The sequence below is a fragment of the Schistocerca gregaria genome, chromosome 1 (genome assembly GCF_023897955.1).
Source record: "Schistocerca gregaria isolate iqSchGreg1 chromosome 1, iqSchGreg1.2, whole genome shotgun sequence".
NCBI classification, from domain to species: Eukaryota; Metazoa; Arthropoda; class Insecta; order Orthoptera; family Acrididae; genus Schistocerca; species Schistocerca gregaria.
In genome coordinates this window covers 1,045,143,386-1,045,168,242 of record NC_064920.1, presented here as the reverse complement: position 1 = coordinate 1,045,168,242, position 24,857 = coordinate 1,045,143,386, and the positions used below count along the sequence as shown (strand labels likewise).

Genomic DNA, 24,857 nt, shown 5'->3' with positions numbered 1-24,857 from the left:
TTATCAACAGCTAGGCTACCTATGAGACCAGCTTTCTGTCCGCATGAATGACTACTGACAAGCTGTGACCAAGAAGCAAGTGGATCACCTTGTTGCTGAACATGCTGCCAAACATGACATCCATCATTTCAATGACTGCTTCACAGCCTGCAACATATGGATCATTCCCAACAACACCAGCTTTTCTGAACTACACAGATGGGAACTTTCCCTGCTATATCCTACATTCCCGTAACCTTTCTGGCCTCAACCTTCTTTAGTCACTGTTCTCACCCATGCAGCCCCTTCCCTGTTTCCATTCCAGCACTACACGACCATCATTCCACCACCACACCCAGTCTTTTTTGTTTCTCTCCTTTTCTGCTACTACCCCCCCCCCCCCCCCCCCTCTACCGCTCCCCTGCCCTCCGCTAACCTGCAGCACTTCACTGTCTGCCACCCCCACCGTACTATATCTCCCCCTCCCCACCCCAGCCTCCTCCTTACCCCCACCCACTCACCACTCTCACCATGCACTGGTGCTACTACTTGTAGTGTGGTTTCAGTTGCCTGAGGCTGCACTCATGTGTGTGAGTTGTGTTTGCGTGAGTCAAAAGCTTTAATTGTGAGAGTCTTTTTGTTGTGCCTATCTGCGACTCAGTGTCTCTGCTATATAGTGAGTAGCAACTTTCCTTCTCATAATAAGAAAGTAAATATATGACATAAAGAAGATGTAAAATGAACAATACACTGCCAGACACTGGCAATACCTCTACTGCAACACCTGGCGTGGTCTGACAAGGAACCAAAAAGAATATGAAATATCACACCAAAGGATTGTATTCTTCAGCATTAAAATGGCTTGGCATTATTATCATAAGGAAGGGAAAATTTTCAGGTTAACATGAAGGAAATTTCTGAAAACAACTACTATCTACAAAAGTTTCTGAGGAGGTTGCAATATTACCAAGAGTACTGTCAAATTACAGGGGACATTTCACACCATAATTTTTATTTATTGTAAGATGAATAGTTTTATATTTGTGGAAACAATATTTTATGGCTATACAAGTTGAGTATTTCCTTGGCTTATGCGGTAAAATGCTCCAGGGAAGTATGATAGGACTGCTGTTGTTCTTTATATACATAAATGATTATATCTAAAAACAAAGATGATGTAACTTAACAAACGAAAGCGTTCGCATGTTGATAGACACATAAACAAACACAAACACACACACAAAATTCAAGCTTTCACAACCAACGGTTGCTTCATCAGGAAAGAGGAAAGGAGAGGGAAAGACGAAAGGATGTGGGTTTTAAGGGAGAGGGTAAGAAGCCATTCGAATCCCGGTAGCGGAAAGACTTACCTTAAGGGGAAAAAGGACAGGTATACACTCGCACACACATACACACATATCCATCCGCAGGTAGTTTCACTTTGTATTCACCTTCTCCTTTTTACCGTAATCTACCATACAATTTTATCCCGCCTATATATAACGCTACATAAATGATTAGGCAGACAAGGTAAGCAGCAGTCTGCAGATGTTTACTGATGATGCCATGGTGTATGGTAAGATGTCAAAGTTGAGTGACTGTAGCAAGATACAAGACGAGTTAGAAAAAATTTCCAGTTGGTGTGATGAATGGCAGCTAGCCATGAATGTGGAAAAATGTGAGTTGATGTGGATGAGTAGGAAGAACGAACCTATAATATTCAGATACAGTATTTCTAGTGTTCAGCTTGACACAGTCAAGTTGTTTAAATTTCTGGGGGTAACATTGCAAAGTGATATGAGGTGTAATGAGCATGTGAAAACTGTGGTACGGAAGGCAAATAGTTGACTTCAGTTTATTGGGAGACTTTTAGGAAACATTGGTTCACCTGTAAAGGAAACCATATATAGCACACTGATGTGACCTATTCTGGAGTACTGCTTGTGTGCTTGGATTTGTACCAGGTCATATTGAAGGAAGACGTCAAAGCAATTCAGAGAAGGGATGCTAGATTTGTTACCAGTGGATTTGAACAAAACGTAAGTGTTATGGAATACTTTGGGAACTCAGATGGGAATCTCTGGAGGGAAGGCAGAATTCATTTCAGGAAACATATTGAGAAAATTTAGAGAACCAGCATTTGAAGCTGACTGCCAAACGATTCTGTTGCTGCCAACATATATTGTGCATAAGGACAACAAAGATAAGATATGAGAAATTAGGGCTCATACGGAGGCGTACAGGCAGTTGTTTTTAGATGTAGATGTAAACTTTGTCAGATTCTACTGATGTCTGTTCTAGTTCTGCTTTTTATTTAGAGCATTATTCTAAAATTTGTCATAAAAGTAAAGTTATGCTGCTGGTAAATTTAATCATTTAGTTATGATAATGTGTTCCAGAATATTACATCTGCCAGCTACAGTTTGAAAATTTTGATCTATAAATGTATGTGCCATTTTTCCAGTCCATGCCGGTGCGATTATGTGTGGGTGTCAGAGCCACCATATGAAGATGTGTCAGGTGTACCGTTCTGTGGAGTTCATCCCTCACTGCCAGCAGAAGGGCCCAATGCTGTTACTTACAAATCCCACACACGAACTTTAACACTTGTGTTACTGTACAGCGAAGTGCATACCAATGCATTTGTCTTGGAATATTCTGCAGAACGTAAGTTGAGACTGATTTTCAAAGAGCTTTCTTATTAGATGCTTCTATTCCACACAACTACTCTGTATAGATTTTTTTTATTTTCTTAAAATCATTACAAGCTAGTTTACTTAATGTGTTTTTGTTACATTTTTGTGATTTTCCCTTTCCATTTTCACAACAGTATGTGAAACATGACTCTGGCTACTGAACTGTTGTAGTTATATTTTCATTCTCATCCTGAACTTTTTTTCTTGCCAAGAAACATTTTAAGTTGCAAAAGGGATTTATATAGACTAATTTCTATACTGCTATGAAAATTATTGTGCTACAGACAATTTAATGATTTTAATTTAAACCAACAGTTTCTGTGAGATCTTTATTATCACATAATCTTTCTAATACAATCAAAAATTGTGACATAGGTGACTTGCCAGTTCTAACACTTTAGTTAGCTATAACAACCTAAAATAATCAATTCTTTCCTTCTCATCCCATCTGGTAAGTCTCCCCTGACCTGGGGTCTTGGGTGACTTTTCTGAACTGTACCCTTTTTTCCCTAAACATCTCCAGTCCTTTTCCTCCACTCCTCTTCCTTGCCCTTCAACTCTTCTGCCAGAAGAAGAAGCCACTGGCTCCAAAAGCTTGTAAAAGTTAAATCCTTTCATGGCCCCCTGCTGCCACTTGGTCAGTAGATTTTTTGTCTATTTATTTAAGTTACTTTGGTTACTTAGCTACACTGTCACAGACTAATAAAAATTAATCTAAAGTTATGATACAAATACTGTTACTTCTTCAGGCAGGTACTTTTTACATGGTTATCATTCAAAAAAGAAAAACAGTCTATGGTTATGATACGTATGGTGTTACTTCTTGATCCATATACTACTTTAAAAGGTGAACATTCAAGAAATCAGTCCCTACCACCCCTTTAGTGAGTGTCCCAGGTTACATGGTGGGCAATAGGTGGTAGGCTGTTGGAGATAAAAGACATTTTCATTAGGTTTTCATAAAATTCTGGCATAAATTATTTGGTAAGTAATTATTATTATATGCTTTAACTTGCTGCAATTCCACAGTATAAATTTTATAAAGTAAAGTTCCTCCTCTACCTTACAAATCACCATTACTGTTAAACTGGTTAGCAGTTACAAGATGTTACTACTAACAGATGCCCGAAAGTGGGCAGTAGGTAAAGAAAGTTGGCTACTAGTGATGTACAATGACAGGCAAAAAGACTGCTGGCCTAAATAACTTAAGAGTCCAAGAACAGAGCACTATGCATGCCCAATCTCAGTAGTGCCAGTGTTCACAACTTTAGAAATCTGCAGAGCTTCAGCTTGGTGTTTACATAATCAAATAGAGGCAATATAATAGTTAGGATACAGTATATCTTGAGATTCATTGCAGTTTAACTCATTTTATAATTTCTTTTGAATATCATTATTTGAGCACATAGAAACAGATGAAATAAGAACCCCACATTGGTAGCATTACTACTACAATGAGCATTTCACTTGTGTTTCAGTGGCTGAGTGGGTAGGCTGACAGCTTCCAAACATGCAGGATGAGCATTCAAATCTAACAGGAGTCAAAAATAGACACCCCCCCCCCCCCCCCCACACACACACACAAACACAACTCACACACACATGACTGCAGTCTCTGGTAACTGAGACCACACTGCCAATATTATTTATTTATTTATTTTTTAGACCTGTGCAAGTAATATTTATTTCTAGGTTCCACATTCTTTCAGCAGATTTCATTTTATAATAGTCTAATCTTTAAACAAACAGACCAATTGTCATAATAAAAATAATTAAAATTGATGTATTTATTTGTAATTACTTTGACTGCTGCCTGATGTCTCCATAGTTTTCAGCTAAGAGAAAGGTACTCATATGAGCTCATTGTCATACATCATAGGTCTGCTTCAAAATGACTGATGTGACTGTTCATGAATGAATAATTGCTCCCTTTGAAAATGGTATTAGTGCACCTGAAGCAGGATGTCATCATGGTGTTGATGTTTCCACAGCAAGGAGATGGATTAGTTGATTTAGAGATAATGGTGAAGCAGCACGATGTCCAACATCTGGAAGATCACAAGTCTCTATATGGAGACAACATAAGGAATTGGTCATGGCAGTCTATAATGCTCCTTTGTCACTTATCGGAGAAATCACATTTCTGAGGTTTGCCAAGAACTGTTCTCAGAAGATTAAAGGACCATGGAATCAGGTCCCATCATGCTCTTATCAAAGAACCATTGCCTGATGAACAAGCCATGTATAGATTAACAATTATGAGTTCCTTGGAAGATGTCAATTGGAAGAAAACCATTTTCTCCACTGAGTGTGCAATTGAGTCCACGATCAGTGGTCCTGGTCTTGTTTACTACACAGATGGGCAATGATATCAAGCATGCTTCATGGCCACCTTTGACAGAAGTGGACACATAAGTGTGAAATGATGAGGCTAGACGTCTTACATGGGTGCAGGAATTTTAGAACACATCCAAGGCCAATGATGAAGTCTTCTCAGGCTATTAACTGAGTCCAGGCATCATTCAGCAGCAGTGTTTCAATAATCCTACTGCCATCTTCAGGTGAAATGTGGGGTTCATATCCTGTTCAGTTCTTTGTAGCCACTGGACCACAGGCTCCTCTGCCTCATCTGCATTGGCAGGCCAATCACACGCCTCTGGAAGGGGTGCCGCAGCATGTGGTGAGGTGGAGTCACAGCCTGTGGTGGTGGGGGCTCCCTGTGTCTGATGGGTGCAGGAGTCTCATCCTGCTGAAGTCTGTCCATTCCATCTGTTGCCTTCACTGATTTTGCATCAGAGTGTTTTTGTCATATTTTTGGTATCACTGCATCCCGTGCAGTGCTAAGTTGTAAATCACTATCTCAGTTGACAAGGTTATCATGGACTCATGTCTCTACAGCCTCTTTAAAGATTTAATCCCAGAACCTGTTCATCCTGCACAGCAGCTTTGTTTGTTTAAAATCAAACCTATGGTTTTTCTTGAGCCCGTATTCTGCCATTCACCCGGCAGCACACATAGAACCCCACCACCCCCACCCTCACGCTGGCTGGGTGCCTCTGGAAGGGGTGTCATGGCCCTTTGTGGAGGGTGGGGGGTGGTTCCTATGTGGTGGCAGGTGTGGGCATACCTTCCTGGTGAGGCACGTCCATTCCGTCCGCTGTTCCACCAGTTTAATATCAGAATGTTCTTGTCATATTTTTGTTATCACTGCCACCCATGCGGTGCTAAGTTGGAAACTGCTATCTCAGTTGACATTGTTATCATGGACTTGTATCTCCACAGCCTCTTTAAAGATTGAATCCATGATAACCTTGTCAACTGAGATAGTGCTTTCCAACTTAGCACTGCATGGGTTGCAGCAATAACAAAAATATGACAAGAACATCCTGATGCAAAACTGGTAAAGGCAGTGGACAGAATGGACATGCGTCACCACAATGTGACACCCACACTTGTGACCACACAGAGAACCCCCACCACCATTGGCTGTGACTGCCCCATAATGTCCCATGACATCCCTTCCAGAAACGCATGATTGGCACTGCCTACACAGACAAGGCAGAAGAGCCTACGATTCATTGCCTATAAAGAACCAGACAGGACATGAATGCAACACATTGCTGAAGATGACAAGTAGGAACCTGTTGAAACATTGCCCCAGAATGACACCTTGACTTGGGTGATAACCTAAGAAGTATTCATCATTGAGATTTGCTAAGAAAGTCTAAATTCACAGATATCCAAGGCGAGCTCAATTCAGCATGCTATTGACATAATGAATAGGAAAATAGGAATGCGGGTAAGCTACTACAAACAGCATAGTGAACGCATTATTGTGGCCGAGATAAATACGAAGCCCACACCTACTACAGTAGTACAAGTTTATATGCCAACTAGCTCTGCAGATGACGAAGAAATTTAAGAAATGTATGATGAAATAAAAGAAATTATTCAGATAGTGAAGGGTGACGAAAATTTAATAGTCATGGGTGATTGGAATTCGGTAGTAAGAAAAGGGAGAGAAGGAAACGTAGTAGGTGAATATGGATTGGGGGAGAGAAATGAAAGAGGAAGCCGCCTGGTAGAATTTTGCACAGAGCACAACTTAATCATAGCTAACACTTGGTTTAAGAATCATGAAAGAAGGAAAATTAAAGAGACCTTTGGAGATAAGAGAGCCACTTGTAGGAACATCAAGAGCTCAGATGGAAACCCAGTTCTAAGCAAAGAAGGGAAAGCAGAAAGGTGGAAGGAGTATATAGAGGGTCTATACAAGGGTGATGTACTTGAGGACAATATTATGGAAATGGAGGAGGATGTTGGTGAGGATGAGATGGGAGATCCGATACTTCGTGAAGAGTTTGACAGAGCACTGAAAGACCTGAGTCGAAACAAGGCCCCCGGAGTAGACAACATTCCATTGGAACTACTGATGGCCTTGGGAGAGCCAGTCCTGATAAAACTCTACCATCTGGTGAGCAAGATGTATGAAACAGGCGAAATACCCTCAGACTTCAAGATGAACATAATAATTCCAATCCCAAAGAAAGCAGGTGTTGACAGATGTGAAAATTACCGAACAATCAGTTTAATAAGCCACAGCTGCAAAATACTAACACGAATTCTTTATAGATGAATGGAAAAACTAGTAGAAACCAACCTCGGGGAAGATCAGTTTGGATTCCATAGAATTACTGGAACACGTGAGGCAATACTGACCTTACGACTTATCTTAGAAGAAAGATTAAGGAAAGGCAAACCTACATTTCTAGCATTTGTAGACTTAGAGAAAGCTTTTGACAATGTTGACTGGAATATGCTCTTTCAAATTCTAAAGCTGGCAGGGGTAAAATACAGGGAGTGAAAGGCTATTTACAATTTGTACAGAAACCAGATGGCAGTTATAAGAGTCGAGGGGCATGAAAGGGAAGCAGTTGTTGGGAAGGGAGTAAGACAGGGTTGTAGCCTATCTCCAATGTTATTCAATCTGTACATTGAGCAAGCAGCAAAGGAAACAAAAGAAAAATTTGGAGTAGGTATTAAAATCCAGGGAGAAGAAATAAAAACTTTGTGGTTCGCCGATGACATTGTAATTCTGTCAGAGACAGCAAAGGACTTTGAAGAGCAGTTGAATGGAATGGACAGTGTCTTGAAAGGAGGGTATAAGATAAACACCAATAGAAGCAAAACGAGTATAATGGACTGTAGTCGAATTAAATCTGGTGATGCTGAGGGAATTACATTAGGATATGAGTCACTTAAAGTAGTAAAGGAGTTTTGCTCTTTGGGGAGCAAAATAACTGATGATGGTCAAAGTAGAGAGGATATAAAATGTGGACTGGCAATGGCAAGGAAAGCGTTTCTGAAGAAGAGAAATTTGTTAACATCGAGTATAGATTTAAGTGTCAGGAAGCCATTTCTGAAAGTATTTGTATGGAGTGTAGCCATGTATGGAAGTGAAACATGGACAATAAATAGTTTGGACAAGAAGAGAATAGAAGCTTTCAAAATGTGGTGCTACAGAAGAATGCTGAAGATTAGATCGGTAAATCACATAACTAACGAGGAGGTATTGAATAGGACTGGGGAGAAGAAAAGTTTGTGGCACAACTTGACGAGAAGAAGGGATCGGTTGGTAGGACATGTTCTGAGGCATCAAGGGATCACCAATTTAGTATTAGAGGGCAGCATGGAGGGTAAAAATCGTAGAGGGAGAGCAAGAGATGAATACACTAAGCAGATTCAGAAGGATGTAGGTTGCAGTAGGTAATGGGAGATGAAGAAGCTTGCACATAATAGAGTGGCATGGAGAGCTGCATCAAACCAGTCTCATGACTGAAGACCACAACAACAACAACAACATTGACATTTCCTTGAAAATGTGAACATCACTGGAGCTTGCCTTTGGTACGCCAAAGGATGTTTCACTTACCAACAAGATAAACATACATCACACACTAGCATTAGGATTCAGAGCTGGTGTCAAAAGAGGTAGAATATTATTCAGTGCCTCCTGTGACCTCCAAAGTAACTTGGTCTCAATCCCACATAGCACGTATGGGCTCAACTTAAGAAGACTCTGTGGGACAATTGGTCAGACCCTCCTCCGGAAACGGTGAATGCACTATTGCATTTTGGTTCATACTTCATGGGAGAGAATTGTCATGGATGGGGCTTTTTCCATAAACTTGTCAATTCTATGCCTCAAACAATCCAAGCTGTTCTTGAGGCCAATGACATGTGGATAAAATACTGAAGCTATATGTACCCTACTCTTCATTTTATTTCATTTCCTTTTTCTCTAAAGGTGTACATAATTATTAGGCCAACAATTTTAATTTTAATAGACTAGACTGCTATAAAATGGAATCTTTTGAAAGAATGTGGAACCTAGAAAAGCCTACAACTGCACTGTTTGTAGTACCTGCACAGGTCTAAATAAAGAAAAAATGACAGATGACTCCAGTTAGATTTTAACGCTCATCCTTTATGTTCATAAACTGTCAGCCTACCCACGCAGCCATTGAAACAGATGTGAAATGCTCTCCACAGTAATTCTACTGACATGGAGTTCTTATATTTCAACTGTTTCTACATGCCTGAATAACTATTTTTTAACAAAATGATATGATGAGTTAAATTGCAATGAATCTCAATGTATAATGTATCCTAAGTACTATATTGCTTCTCTTTGATGATGTAAACTTCAGGCTAAAGGTCCACATACTGCTAGAGTTGTGAACATTGGCACTTCTGAGCTTGGGCATGTGCAGTGCTCTGTTCTCAGACTCTAAATTTTTTGGGCTGCTTAATCTTTGTGCCTCTCATTGTACACTACAGTAGCAGTTACTTTTCAGATATTTTTCCAGATCTCCTTCAGTATTTTTTTGATGTTGGTATCACTTCCTCTTCCAGACTTTATTCTTAAATTTCATGCCCATATAATGTGGAGTTTAGCCTCATATTGATGCAAGAAGCAGTTGTCCTCAAAAACTTGTGGGTTCCTCTTTGTGAAAATAATAGCGTCATATGGAATGGGCATTAAATTAGGTTTTCAAATAAAGATTTGCAGTGTTGTTATAGTTTGACTTCCACAATGGCTCAGATGACATTTATGTAGTCTAAAAGCTTGGAGTAGTGTAGTTTTCTGAGACCCACATAAAATTTTAGTATACCTAATGAATGATACAAAGTATGCAAAATGCACAGTTTTTGTACAGTTGAATCGTTGATTATATAAGACGTGCATGACTTTAACGATACTGTTCAGTCGACTTAGTATGCTGACCACATGATTACTCCACAACATATTTTTATTTATTAGTACATCAAGGAATTTAACACAGTTTGCACTGTACACATTTTGTCTGTATAGTGTATTTCACACATACATTGCACAGACTGTTTTGTGGTGAAAGGAAAAATTTCTATTTTTTTTCTTTTTTTTTTTTACAAATTATTATTTTTGACCCATGTCTCTGCCTCCCTAAGTGTCTGTTAATTAAGCAGAGTAACTCCACATTGATTTTAAAGCATCATCTGCTTTGTGAATGGTATTAGACTGCACCTGATGTGGCTTATCATTGATATTGAGCCTTGTGGGACACCTAATTGAGTGTGTTTCCAGCTAAAGAGGAATTAATTGCCACTGTTATGAACAAGTACTCTTTGTTTTCTGGTAGCTAACTTTGAAGACACCCAACTCAGGGAATTCCCTTGAAAGCTATAGCTTATTAGCTTCCAGAGAAGCAGGTCATGATTTAAGCTATCATAAGCTTTGGTGAGATCTCAAAAGATTTCTGACACACATATTCTGCTATAAAGACATCTTCCAACTCTTGTGACCATTTCATTTATTGTGTGGCCTGTGCTGAAGCCTATTCCAAAACAATATCAATTGTGTAAAACAATGCTATGGGATAGCTTATAATTTTCTGTCTGATCGTATATATCACTTTCAAATATTTTTGAGAAAATTGGCAACATGAGACATATCTGTAGTTCCCCATTTCATATTGTTTGCCATTTTTATGAACAATCCAAAACTCATTGGGCTGGAATAAATCCCTCATCAAAAGATTGGTTGATTATGAGGGAGAGTGGATGTGCAATACTGTGGCATACTGCTTTTATTATTCCAGTCGTAGCCTCATCCCAACCCGTTGAGTTTAAATTTTTCAGGGACATTAGAGTTTTCACCAATTTTATTACAGTTTGCATAGTAGGCTTTATATATGGCACTAGGACCTGTAATAGCTCTACATTTATCATTAGTTTAGACAACTTAAAGAATTTAATTTTATTCACCAGGTTCTGTGGGACCTAGTGAACTAAGGTTCATGGAGTAGGTCACTACACAATTCACAGAAATCTTATAAGGAAGTTCAAAAACAAAAAGAATACTGTAAAAACTTTAAAAACTTGCACAAATACATATAAAAATATATTACAATGCAAGACTTCAGCTTATTGCAAGGAACACCTTTAAAGAATAAAAGAAGTTTGAGTTTAAGACTCAAATTTTTAATTCTGCTGAAAGCCTACTGAATATGAGGCCTGCAGAATAGTTCTCTCCTTACTGTTCAAATTCAAGAATCAGTAATTTTATGGGCTAAAAATATTCTTTCAGAAACTGACTAATTGTATGAGTCTGCATCTTCATGTTTCTTTTCAGGTTTGTAGTTTAGGAGTGATAACTATATTTTCTATTTTACCCATACAATATCAAGCATCACTTTAAAAAATTCCTCACTAAAATTGTTTTCCTTGTAAATCCAAACAATAGCTTTTCACAGAATGCTAAGCTGGTCACACAAATCATGGATCTGGACTACAATACAGTGGATAAATATGATGAACAGCTAAAGAACCAGATTGATAGAGAAAAAGTAAGACTTAAAAGTCACTAGAATTGAAGCCATAACTTCTAAGTGATCTATGGCAGGATGTCTACATTCATGATAACAATATTATAAGTGTATGGTCAATTTATCAAGCTATCAAAATAATAGGAGATCCTTCTAATAATTTTGATAGCTTGTTAAATTAACCATAAATACCGCGACTGCACCTGGGCTCTTCAGTAGTTGTGTACTCACCTGGTGATGGCCGGACGTCTCTGGGCCGAAATATCGTGGCAGAATGTCAACGGGATCCGGCTGCATACCCGGAAATTATTAGAAGAACAAATACTCCGGGAAAATTTCAGAAGTCACAATAGGAGATCCCTCTACCTGGATGCAGGATAACCCCATAATGTGTGCCAATATCAGAAGCAATGCTTGTAGGTAAACAAGAGATTCAAATGGACACAAAAGTCATAAGAACATGGGGAACATTCACAGTAGAAGTTACCAAGCCTGAAGAACAAGATGGAGTAAGATTCAATAGATACGATGTTTTTAATCAATTAATTAAAAATGGTGTAGTAACCAAGTATTACACAAAAGCAATCCAAATAACACAAATCTGGCTCTCTTCATAAACCTGTGAACAATGACGGAAATAAGCCTCTTGTGACTCCACACACAACAAGACAAAATAATCATAAAGAAGATGCAACATTAGCAATTTACAGAACAACTGATGTGAGCAGTACAAACTTAAAAAACATGGTGAGGGTGACCCAGTGCACTCCATGCTCATATAGGCACGAGTCACGGGTAGACGGCAGGGCAGAGACTGTGCCATGTGCACACTCGAGGGCCTCTAGTGACTGGCCATGCTGATACATTTGGCTGTTGATTTAAGTACACATGCATGGCAGCACTACACTCAGTGCACTCATACTCATACATACTAGTAGTAGGATACAGCACTGCAGTACACGTCCCCACTCATGCAAAGAGGGTGTCCAGGTGACAGAGGAGACATCAGCAGCCCAATGAGAGACACATCCATCAGATATGACAACCAGTGCCAATGGCGGGTGTGTGACAGTGTGCTGGGCGGGCACCAGAGGATAGTGCTGGAATACACAGAGATGTGGTCATGCCCAAGGACAGTGGTCCTGCTCGGCACTTGAAAACAGCACCAAGGAGCAGGGTGCCATTACCATCTCTGCATTATCGTCAGCAGGCAGTTCCCAGTGTGTAGGTGGTGGTGGTGGTTAGTGTTTAACATCCCGTCGACAACGAGGTCATTAGAGACGGAGCGAAAGCTCAGGTTGGGGAAGGAAATCGGCCGTGCCCTTTCAAAGGAACCATCCCGGCATTTGCCTGAAACGATTTAGGGAAATCACGGAAAACCTAAATCAGGATGGCTGGAGACGGGAGTGAACCATCATCCTCCCGAACGCAAGTCGAGTGTGCTAACCACTGCGCCACCTCGCTCGGTCCCAGTGTGTAGGAGATGACACTGTACACACCAGCAATGATGGCTGAGATGATGATGGAGAGGGGCTGGTGGAGTTGGCCCGACTGGAACAACAGGCTGCAGCAACAGACCCAAGGCTGGAGATGAACGAATGCCTAGCACCAGGAAGCTGGAACTCCTGGGTGCCACACATGGAGGAGGCAGCCAATGGGACAGGCACCTGCAAACTGGTAGCTTCTGGTGGTGAGCAAGGGTGCAACTGATAAACATGATGTGTTGATGTGTGTAATAAATCATCCTCCTCTAATATTATCTTTTTTTATAGAGATAAAAAATACCATGTAAGCTATTGGTTCTTGCATAGGTTAAAACTATCTCAGCTTTTCATTAAAAGATTTCATATGATTTTATACACGCTATATTATATTTCAGGCTAAAATGTATCAAAAGGAAACTAATGTGTTACAATCAATATTTACTAACAGTTAAGATTACTCTTCTATTAAGAATAAATGAAATGACAAAATTTCTGGCATACTTAAAATTAATATTATTAATTGTGCAATCAAATGCTATTTATTAAACTTGTTTCTGGATTTATTTCTGAAATAATGATATAATTTTGTAAAGATACATCTTTTGCTTTATAAACTCTTTGGAATAATGTGAATACTGCAGAATGTAAGGAGTGGGGGGCATACCTCTGATAGAAACACATGTATTTTGCTTAACTTGTCAACAACAATGTGATTATTGGTTTTTTGAACATGGAAATTGTAAAGTCAGTGTGATTTAGAAGAATGGGATAAAAAGATGTTCATAGCAATAGGTAACTCTTCAACAGTTATTTTGTCTTCAAAGACCTGTTCTTGTTGTTGTTGTGGTCTTCAGTCTGGTTTGATGCAGTTCTCCATGCTACTCTATCCTGTACAAGCTTCTTCATCTCCCAGTACCTACTGCAACCTACATCCTTCTGAATCTGCTTAGAGTATTCATCTCTTGGTCTCCCTCTACAATTCTTACTCTCCACACTGCCCTCCAATACTAAATTGGTGATCCCTTGATGCCTCAGAACATATCCTACCAACCGATCCCCTCTCCTAGTCAAGTTGTGCCACAAATTTCTCTTCTCTCCAATTCTATTCAATACCTCTTCATTAGTTATGTGATCTACCCATCTAATCTTCAGCATTCTTCTGTAGCACCACATTTTGAAGGCTTCTATTCTTTTCTTGTCTAAACTATTTATCATTCATGTTTCACCTCCATACATGGCTACACTCCATACAAATACACTCCTGGAAATTGAAATAAGAACACCGTGAATTCATTGTCCCAGGAAGGGGAAACTTTATTGACACATTCCTGGGGTCAGATACATCACATGATCACACTGACAGAACCACAGGCACAAACACACAGGCAACAGAGCATGCACAATGTCGGCACTAGTACAGTGTATATCCACCTTCCGCAGCAATGCAGGCTGCTATTCTCCCATGGAGACGATCGTAGAGATGCTGGATGTTGTCCTGTGGAACGGCTTGCCATGCCATTTCCACCTGGCGCCTCAGTTGGACCAGCGTTCGTGCTGGACGTGCAGACCGCGTGAGACGATGCTTCATCCAGTCCCAAACATGCTCACTGGGGGCAGATACGGAGATCTTGCTGGCCAGGGTAGTTGACTTACACCTTCTAGAGCACGTTGGGTGGCACGGGATACATGCGGACATGCATTGTCCTGTTGGAACAGCACGTTCCCTTGCCAGTCTAGGAATGGTAGAACGATGGGTTCGATGACGGTTTGGATGTACCGTGCACTATTCAGTGTCCCCTCGACGATCACCAGAGGTGTACGGCCAGTGTAGGAGATCGCTCCCCACACCATGATGCCGGGTGTTGGCCCTGTGTGCCTCGGTCGTATGCAGTCCTGATTGTGGCGCTCACCTGCACGGCGCCAAACACGCATACGACCATCATTGGCACCAAGGCAGAAGCGACTCTCATCGCTGAAGACGACACGTCTCCATTCGTCCCTCCATTCACGCCTGTCGCGACACCACTGGAGGCGGGCTGCACGATGTTGGGGCGTGAGCGGAAGACAGCCTAACGGTGTGCGGGACCGTAGCCCAGCTTCATGGAGACGGTTGCGAATGGTCCTCGCCGATACCCCAGGAGCAACAGTGTCCCTAATTTGCTGGGAAGTGGCGGTGCGGTCCCCTACGGAACTGCGTAGGATCCTACGGTCTTGGCGTGCATCCGTGTGTCGCTGCGGTCCGGTCCCAGGTCGACGGGCACGTGCACCTTCCGCCGACCACTGGCGACAACATCTATGTACTGTGGAGACCTCACGCCCCACGTGTTGAGCAATTCGGCGGTACGTCCACCCGGCCTCCTGCATGCCCACTATAGGCCCTTGCTCAAAGTCCGTCAACTGCACATAAGGTTCACGTCCACGCTGTTCCGGCATGCTACCAGTGTTAGAGACTGCGATGGAGCTCCGTATGCCACGGCAAACTGGCTGACACTGACGGCGGCGGTGCACAAATGCTGCGCAGCTAGCGCCATTCGACGGCCAACACCGCGGTTCCTGGTGTGTCCGCTGTGCCGTGCGTGTGATCATTGCTTGTACAGCCCTCTCGCAGTGTCCGGAGCAAGTATGGAGGGCCTGACACACCGGTGTCAATGTGTTCTTTTTTCCATTTCCAGGAGTGTACATTTAGAAAAGACTTCCTGACATTTAAATCTATACTCAATGTTAACAAATTTCTCTTATTCAGAAACACTTTCCTTGCCATTTCCAGTCTACATTTTATATCCTCTCTACTTTGACCATCATCAGTTATTTTGCTCCCCAAATAGCAAAGCTCATTTACTACTTTAAGTGTTTCATTTCCTAATCTAATTCCCTCAGCATCACCTGATTTAATTCAACTACACTCAATTATCCTCATTTTCCTTTTTTTGAAGTTCATCTTATATCCTCCTTTCACGACACCGTCCATTCCGTTCAACTGCTCTTCTAGGTCCTTTGCTGTCTCTGACAGAATTACATTGTCATCAGTGAACCTCAAAGTTTTTATTTCTTCAGCATGGATTTTAATTCCTACTTTGAATTTTTCTTTTGTTTCCTTTACTGCTTGTTCAATATACAGATTGAATAACATCGGGGGTAGGCTACAACCCTGTCTCACTCCCTTCCAAATCACTGTTTCCCTTTCATGCCCCTTGACTCTTACAACTGTCATCTGGTTTCTATACAAATTGTATATAGCCTTTTTCTCCCTGTATTTTACCCCTGCCACCTTCAGAATTTGAATGAGAATATTCCAGTCAACATTGTCAAAAGCTTTCTCTAAGTCTACAAATACTAGAAACATACGATTGCCTTTCCTTAATCTATCTTCCAAGATAAGTCGTAGGGTTGGTATTGCCTCACGTGTTCCAACATTTCTATGGAATCCAAACAGATCTACCATGAGGTTGGCTTCTATCAGTTTTCCCATTTGTCTGTAAAGAATTTGTGTTAGTATTTTGCAGCCGACTTATTAAACTGATAATTCAGTAATTTTCACATCTGTCAATATCTGCTTTTGTTGGGTTTGGAATTATTATATTCTTCTTGACGTCTGAGGGTACTTCACCTGTCTCATTAAGGACCCAAGAAATCGAAATTTTCAGCTGCAAGAAAGTACTCCTGGACAAGACTCTGAGCCATCGACAACAACAATAAGATAATTAAGATAAGTACAAAGTTCTTCATTTGTAATCTTACTCCTCTCATAATTCTCAAAAGTGTGCAAAGAATCAGAACTTTAATGGTGATGTGTGGGAGAGTAAGATTACATGAGCTACCAGTCTGTCAGTCATATGGACATCACAAAGACAGTGTCCCTGGTGGTGGACAACAGTGGCCAGTATCCACTTCAGCCAGGGACCAAACGCTCATGCCCACACTGATGATTCCATCATCAAGCTGCCAGATGAACCTGACTGCAGCATGTGGAGCACAGGCTTCAGAAGATAGAGGCTGCTGGCAATGAAGCAACTCAGCTGGGCTCTCTTCCCCCTTAGGCTTGAAGTGACAGGTGCTCAGAAAATAGAGAATGGAGCCATATGGCAAAGAATCCACAACAGACTTTTTCATTTGGGACTTGAATATACATGCTAGTCATTCCACCTCATCATATGATTGAGAGTGGAATGTCAGAGTCTTAAAATGATGAAGGCCATAACAGGAACCAAACAATTGATAGGTGTGAGAAAGAAACTCGAGCCCATTATCGGAAACTAAGGTACAAGAAAAAACCTTCAAAAGCATGGGAATTGTGATCTCAGATGATGTCGACAAGCACCAGAGAATGTAAAGAAACTGGGAAAATGCATCCACAAGAAGAGCCAATAGGAATTCAAGAAAGGACCCACAAAGTCTACATGAATTCATTCTCATGGTTGGTGTGGAATGGGCCAGGGGGACAGAGACACCCTGGGAGCTGCTTGTTGTCAGCACATTGCTCACAAGCTGTGACAAAACAAACAATTTTACCATCAATCCCCAGCCAAAAGACACGTCTCCTAGCTAACAGCTTAGTGCACGAATCTCCCCAATGGCCCTGATGGAGAAGGCATAGCAGCTCCATAATGTGGCAGAAATGATTACTTTGGGAGAGAGGACTTCCCTGGACAACAGCAAAACACTGTCAAAAACAGAGAGGTGATGCCGTAAGGAAAAATAGCTCACAGGGGGTCTGAAACTCAACCCAGCAGTTTATCTGGCCAGACCTGTTTAACAAACCAAACCACCTGGCAGAAAACTGAAGTGGCAGCAATGGCAGCTGCTATTCACAAGCTCATAATTGGAAAACCCTTAACTGTGGTCTGTATTTCCTTATCAAGATGAAAGCAAAGGAAGTCTTCTGATCAAAGTTGCGTTCAAGACTCACAGGAAGGTGGGACAAGGCGTCTACATTAGCATGTTCAGACATAAGTCAAAAATGGATTTTGTAATTGTAGCAAGACAAGAACAGCACCAGTATTGTAGGTGGTTTGTTGACTTGTCAGGCAGGGAACTGTGAGGGTTAAACAAGGAAGCCAAGGGTTTATGGTCAGTAATAAAGTGAAACTTAGGACCTTACAAAAAAACGTGAAATTCCTGAACAGCATACACTATGGCAAGAGCCTCTTTTTTCCACCTGAGAGTAACACTGCTGGACCGGAGTGAGACATGGCTATTCTGAGCCATCAGAATATTGATACACTAAGAATGTGCTAAGGCCATACTGTGAGATATCAGTCACTAAAAATAATTGGTGGTCTGGAGAGAACGTAGCTAAATGAGGGGCTGTGAGTAGTTTGAATTTCAACATTTGAAAAGCATGTTCATCATCTGGGCTCCAGCAAAAATGTACTTTCTAGGATAAATAGGCAGGCAGTGGGTGGGCCAGGAATTTATGGTAGTTGGCTATCTTCCCTAGGAAGGCTTGAAACTCCTTTGTGGGTGAGGATCGAGGCATAGATGTAACAGTAGAGATGTGGTCTAGCAGAGGGTGAACCCCATCCCATGAAACCTGAAACCCCAAATAGACAATAGAAGGTTGGAAAAAAACTGAGATTTCATTATGTTACACTATTAGCCTGCAGACTGTAAGACATAAAACAGGGTGCAAATTTCTCAAGTGATTGGCCAAGGACGAGCCTGTGACAGCAATATCATCCAGATAATTAATGCACCATGGAACATTTATAGTCAATTGCTCTAAGCCACAAGAAAAGGAAGGTGGAAATATTGACAGAGACTAAAAGGAGTATTAAAAACCAGAACTCACTTAGACTCCTTGTCCACAGGAATCTGCTGATATGCTTCAGACAAATCAATTTTAGAAAAGTACTGGCCACCCAATATTTTTTCCAACAGTTCCTCCTGGCATGGGAGAGGATATGTATCCATGAAAGACTTCTTGTTGATAGTAGTACTGAAGTCACCACAAAGGCAAAGTTTCCCGAACGATTTCTGAACTACAGCCAGCAGAGTCGACCATTCACTAGCCATAACCGGTTGCACCACCCCTAGAGATTGAAGTCTGTCCAATTCTGCTTTCACTTGATCTTTCAGGGTGATAGGGATAGGACACACATGACAAAAACAAAGCTGAGCCATGGATTTCAAAGAAATATGAGCAGAAAAATTCATAGCACACCCTATACCTTCCAAAAAATAGTCTGGAAACTCCTCACATAGTATTTCAAATTAAGAATACAGTTTGTGACCTGATCAGACACGATTTGAACTGTGTTGGTGATAGAAAACTCAAATGCCTAAAATGCATCCATCCCAAACAAGTTCCCAACACCATCCTCAGCAACCACCAAACATGTAATGGAACAAACCACTGACTTGTAAGAAGTAGGAAAATTGTCCCAACAGCACAATGTTCTTTTTTTATACTGGATCACCTTCTGTGTTACTGGTGTCAACAGTGGTGAGCCTAAACTCACATAGGTTTCATAGGTTTGAGAATTTAATAACATTACTGCAGCACTTATGTCGACCTGTAGCCAGAGCACTTGGTGAAAAACTCTTAACTCGATAAACAATTTGGGAGAATTCAGAAGCATTGTAGTCACACAATTTATGTCCATGTCCATATCCTGTGGAATCTTTGGTGAACAGCACACAGAGATGATCTGGCCTTTCTTCTGGCAAGCATTACAAGTAGCCCAGTGCTTAGTGTGCATCAAATACTTGTGCTGGACAAAGCAGAAAGGACAAGACGGAAACAGAGAATGCTGACACTGGCACTGTGGTAGTCACAGCTGCTTGGGCTAGCCCTCTTCTGTTTGGTGCTGTGCCTGCATGTTTACCGCCGCGACTGCTGCTTCCTTATGCAAGCTATCTGTCATCCTAGGGGGCAAATCTTGTGACAATACTGCCATATTGCCTATGCTTCAATTATTTGGTCACTGGCTGCCAAGAAACATCAAAAGATTGTGCTATTTGCAAAACTTCAGCCAATGGAAGGGTTTTTATAGAGTAAAGCCTTCTGTCATGCTTCCTTGTCTGGAGATAAACAGATAATTGCATTGCACATCATATAGTCTGCATAGGAGTCACTATGGGCATCAGCAATGAACTGCCACTTATGGCTAAGGCTGTGAAGTTTGGCTGCCTAGGTCCTGTATAACTGGTTTGGTTTCTTGTGGTATTGGTAGAATTCAGCTCGCATTGCTATGACATACCTTCATTTGGAGTGGTACTTGGACAATAAACTGCATATGTGATCAGAAGTAAGAGCTTTCAGTTCTTGTAAAACTGATACACCTTAGGAGGAATCCATGAGAGGAATAAGGTTTTGCACAAATTTGAGTCTGTCATACCCAAAGCCAAAGAAAAATGCTGTCTTTTTCATAAGCTTCCCAATCCTCATCTGAATAATCATGTGGAGGGAAAGTGGGTGGTTAGACTAGTGGAACTGTACCCTGTCAGTTAATGGAAATTTACAAAGTGGTCACTGCCGAAGTAAGCTGTTCAGTCAGGGCCAGCAGCAAGGTGTCCATAATGACTAAACCTGATAAAACCACATGTAAAGACTGCACATGCAGAAACTGTTCTGAACTCATTGCCAGTCATGTAGCAAACAAGTAATGCATGAAACTGATCCAAGTAACACAAATGTGGCTTTATTCAAAAGCCTCTGAACAATAATGGAAATAAGCTTCTTGTGACTCCATGTGTAATAAGACAAAATAATCATATGGAAGGTACAAACATAAGTGATACACAGAACAACTGATGTGAGTGGCACAAACTAAAAGAACATAGTGAGGTTGAGTCAGCACTGCTACAGGAGTATATAGGCACGAGTCACCAGTAGACGGCACTACAGAGATGGTAGCATGTGCATGCTTCCTACAGGCAGCCTCTAGTGACCATCCCATGCTGATACAGTTGTTAGTTGATTTAAGTACATATGTGTGGAGGCACTATACTCAGTGCACGTTGTTTGTTGATTTAAGCACATATGTGTGGAGGCACTATACTCAGCGCACTCACACACACTCGTAGCAGGCTGCAGCAAATGAGATTTAAAGGATATTCCTAGTTGTAACAGTTGATATTCAAAATTGTAATTGGCGGTGACAGTGATTGTTCCAGTTGACCCAGAATGAAGTAACTGGCTTGCCAAACAAAAAAAGATGACAATGAGTATGGACATTAAAAATGTGTAGCTTCTTTGTTATATGTGAACCCATTGCCATAATCATTCTTCAAAAAGACACAGCAATAACTGCACATTGGTCTGTACAAATTAATTTGCAATGTGAAAGTAAAATGATTCATTCCACATCATTACAATCTATTGTGCAAAATGATCTGTGGAACATGTAACTAACTAACTCATTTGTTCATTCATTCTTTCTTTCTTTCACTAGAATATATTTTCTAAATATTTTTGAAAGAACCTGGGAGAAGTGGCCAAAGGCAAGTTGAGATATGATCTTGTTGCAAACATGCCTGCTCAGAAGGTGAACCAACCAGCATTTTTTGAGGTATTCCTAATCAAGACTCTCTAGAGTGAATCAACACCTGGCATAGGTGACTTCTCTTGGGAAAAAAAAAAACCAGCAGCGAGCAGCAATTTATTTCCTAAAGTTTCTGTGATTGTCTATTAATCATTTCTGACCAAGATTCTATTGAAACATATCATAAATCTTTGCTAAGCGGTTTGAGAGGTTGTATCTGTATGTATGACTTGTCAAATTGGTCTTTAAGAAGGTATAAAGATAAAGTTTGAGCAAAAACAGCTAAATGCTCCATTTCAACTTCCACAAACACAGATTCATGTATGGCAGAATTGCCTGAGTATTTGAATTGTATTGTATTTCACAATGGGTAACAGCAGGCATGACCATTACTTGAGTTTTCTTAATTCTTGTATCCAGTAGACACATTACCACTATTATTGAAACAAAACAAATATTTCATCTTCTGGTTTTCTGAAATATGTACTTTGTCTTTTACTTCAGGTAACAAGAAAATAATGACAGGATCTCCAGGGGCTGGTGCCATACCACCATCTGCGGGAAATTTTACTCATGGAGGAGTCCTAAAATCTCCATTTTTCCCAGCACCTTACCCTCGGGACTTAGGTGCAGAATATGTTATTGCTTGCCAACCTGAACTCTCAGTCAGCTGCCGTGTGCGTGTGTTGTTTAGGGATTTCCAGCTGGCTCCAACGTCTGTGATGGAGGTTAGTAATCTAGCTCCAGACCTTCAAAACCTTTTCTATTTAATCTCAAAATATATTTTATATGGTACTCTTGTGGGAGAGAATGATGCATTATTGTACTGCTTACATCCAAAAATCTCTCTGAAATATGAAATAAATTATCGTCATGGACAAATAAATAATCCAATGTGAAATGAAGTATACAAATATATGATTTATTCTTTTTTAAATGTAAAGGAATAAATTAAATCACTATTCTGTGGAAGGAAGATAGTTGATTTCCACGTCTTGACTCCACTGGCCTAAAGCACTGAGTGACTTATCTGTCTAATACACGATTGACCCCATTTCCCACAACCATTTCTTCATTGCAAAATGCAAACTTTCACTGCTGGGAAGGTTAAAAAGTACCTAAATTCTTCTGGTTGTTGTGCTATGGTGTTCTTGGATCTGTCAGATACCACAGTGTTTAATACTGACTGCAGAGGTGAAGGCATGATGTTATGTGAGTGTGGTTGACCGTTGGTGGTTGTTGGCATTGCTATCCTTGGCCCATTGTGGAAGACTAGTGCATTTCTTAGAACTGAAGCCAGATACTGTTGTCCTTGTTGCCTTATTCTTTATGATTAAAGTTATTCATGCTTCACAATTTCCACTGCCTCTCTACACACTCTGTCACAATAACTGCTTCTGGGTGCCAAGAATTGCGTCTTTGCACATAAAATGTTATGTTTTCCTGGTTGCAAAGCATGTTCTGTTACAAGTAATTTATCCATTTCCCGTCTCTGACAATTTCCTTGTGCTCCTCTACTCTGTTTTTCAATCATTCTCTTTATGATACCCACACACAGCTGTCCACAACTGCATGGTATTTTGTGCACTCCTGCTTTCTTCAGAGGTCGATGGATATCCTTTGTTCAGCTTTAGATATTCAGATATTCACATATCTTCTTTGTGGGTTTATTTTTAATGGCAATGTTCCATTTCTCTAAGAGCTTCTCTATGCTGTAAGTGATGTCCTCAATGAACAGTAAGAAGACTTTAAATTTAGGAGATGCTTCAAGTCCACTGCTGCCTCTTTGTGACCACCATAGGGCCCATCTTATGTGGATAAATACTTATTCTTCGATCGAGTGAACTTGATGTATTCCTCTCCTCTCCAAACAACTCTGGTTTGCAGATGTTTCTAGCCTTATCTGCTAATGTCTCCACAAGCCCAAACTTCTGCTGTGGGTGGGGATTCAAGTTTTGGTGCAAAAATAGTATGTGTGTAGTTTTTAATATATGATGTCCCAGGTGATCCTCTTCCTTACTGTAAGCAAACACTTAGAAAAATACTGTCTATTAGCCATATCTTTTTTTAGAATTCAAAAAATACTACATTCACCTGTCTGCCTTAATGCCTTGCAGGATCTCATATGAAAAAAAAACACATTAGCTTGGTTTTCTGTAAACTACATTTTTGGCATCTGTGGTGGCATGAAGAAGCTCAGTCTGTCCGAGATACCTCATTATGATCGAGCTCAGAACATTTGTGGATCATTTCTGCTACCACTTTAGCACGACACGTACTTTCTTCCAACAACTAGGCAAGGTGTTCAAGGAATACATGTGACATCATGGCTGAAAGAGGGCCTTACTCAGTCACAAATTTGGTACAAAATCTGAGAGGGATTTTAATGGCCCCTGAAGATTTGTTAGATTTTTATAATTTCAGCTGTTTCTCAACACCACTGACGTTAGTATTGCTAATGCACAAAAGGAAACTACATATCACACTTTGTCCAAAAGGCAAACAAAGTACCAGTTATTTATAATTAAAGTGCAGTAGTCACGGAGGTCCAGTGTGTCTTGTCATTATCATATGATGGTGAAATTTGGTAGACATGCTGTTGCATTAAAGCGGAACCAATTAACACTGAAAAACAATTTAGTTCCATTTTGGCCACATTTTGGCGTTGCACACTGTTTGTATGACATCCACTCTGTCATTTGACAAGCCATAACATGAATGAACAGTATGGCTATCGAGAAAAGAGTGGATGCTATTATTGAAAGAGTTTTACATGATAGCAATTAGATAATGATAATGATAATAATAATAATAATAAATAGTATGGTTTGTTTGTCCAAAATAACTTTTACAGTTGCCAACATAGTCTGTTGATAAACATATGAACAATAATAAGAGACTAGAAATAAAGGTACATCACACACAACAACATTAAAAACCATTGATAGGGTGCAAACATTTATCAATTAATGGTTGCTTTAATTTTATCTTAAATATGTTTCCATTTAACAATTTTATTTTATCTGGCAGTCTGTTATAAAAATGCCTTCCCACAGAAAATGGACTAAGATCTGTTGCTCTTTTATAGCTAAATTTTATGTGGTAATCATCTCTTTTTTAGTATTATAATGATAGAGTGCTGCATTGAGAGAGCATCATCAACTGAAAGGTCTAAGGAGAGGCCTGATGTCAGCAAAAGATTTAAAGGGGATGGTAATGAAATTCGAAAATATGGTTAAGCTTGGTGTGACTCTTGGAAGAGGAAGGCAGCCTGTCCCAACGGAAGTTACTGACAATGTTGCTGTTGCTGTAACTGACCATGCAATAAATGCCCCAGGTAGGATTGTG

The 24,857-nt window shown here is 40.4% G+C and overlaps 1 protein-coding gene across 8 annotated transcripts in view; it reads left to right on the top strand.

Moving 5' to 3' along the window:
• The window catches only part of LOC126280766 (uncharacterized), a 108,467-nt gene that overhangs the window by 15,192 nt on the left and 68,418 nt on the right, over window positions 1-24,857 (top strand). For all 8 annotated transcript variants that reach the window (XM_049979795.1, XM_049979794.1, XM_049979796.1 and 5 more), the window contains exons 3-4: window positions 2,444-2,646; window positions 22,014-22,237. In XM_049979795.1, coding sequence (XP_049835752.1) covers window positions 2,444-2,646; window positions 22,014-22,237 — 427 coding nt within the window. The remainder of the gene's footprint in view (window positions 1-2,443; window positions 2,647-22,013; window positions 22,238-24,857) is intronic.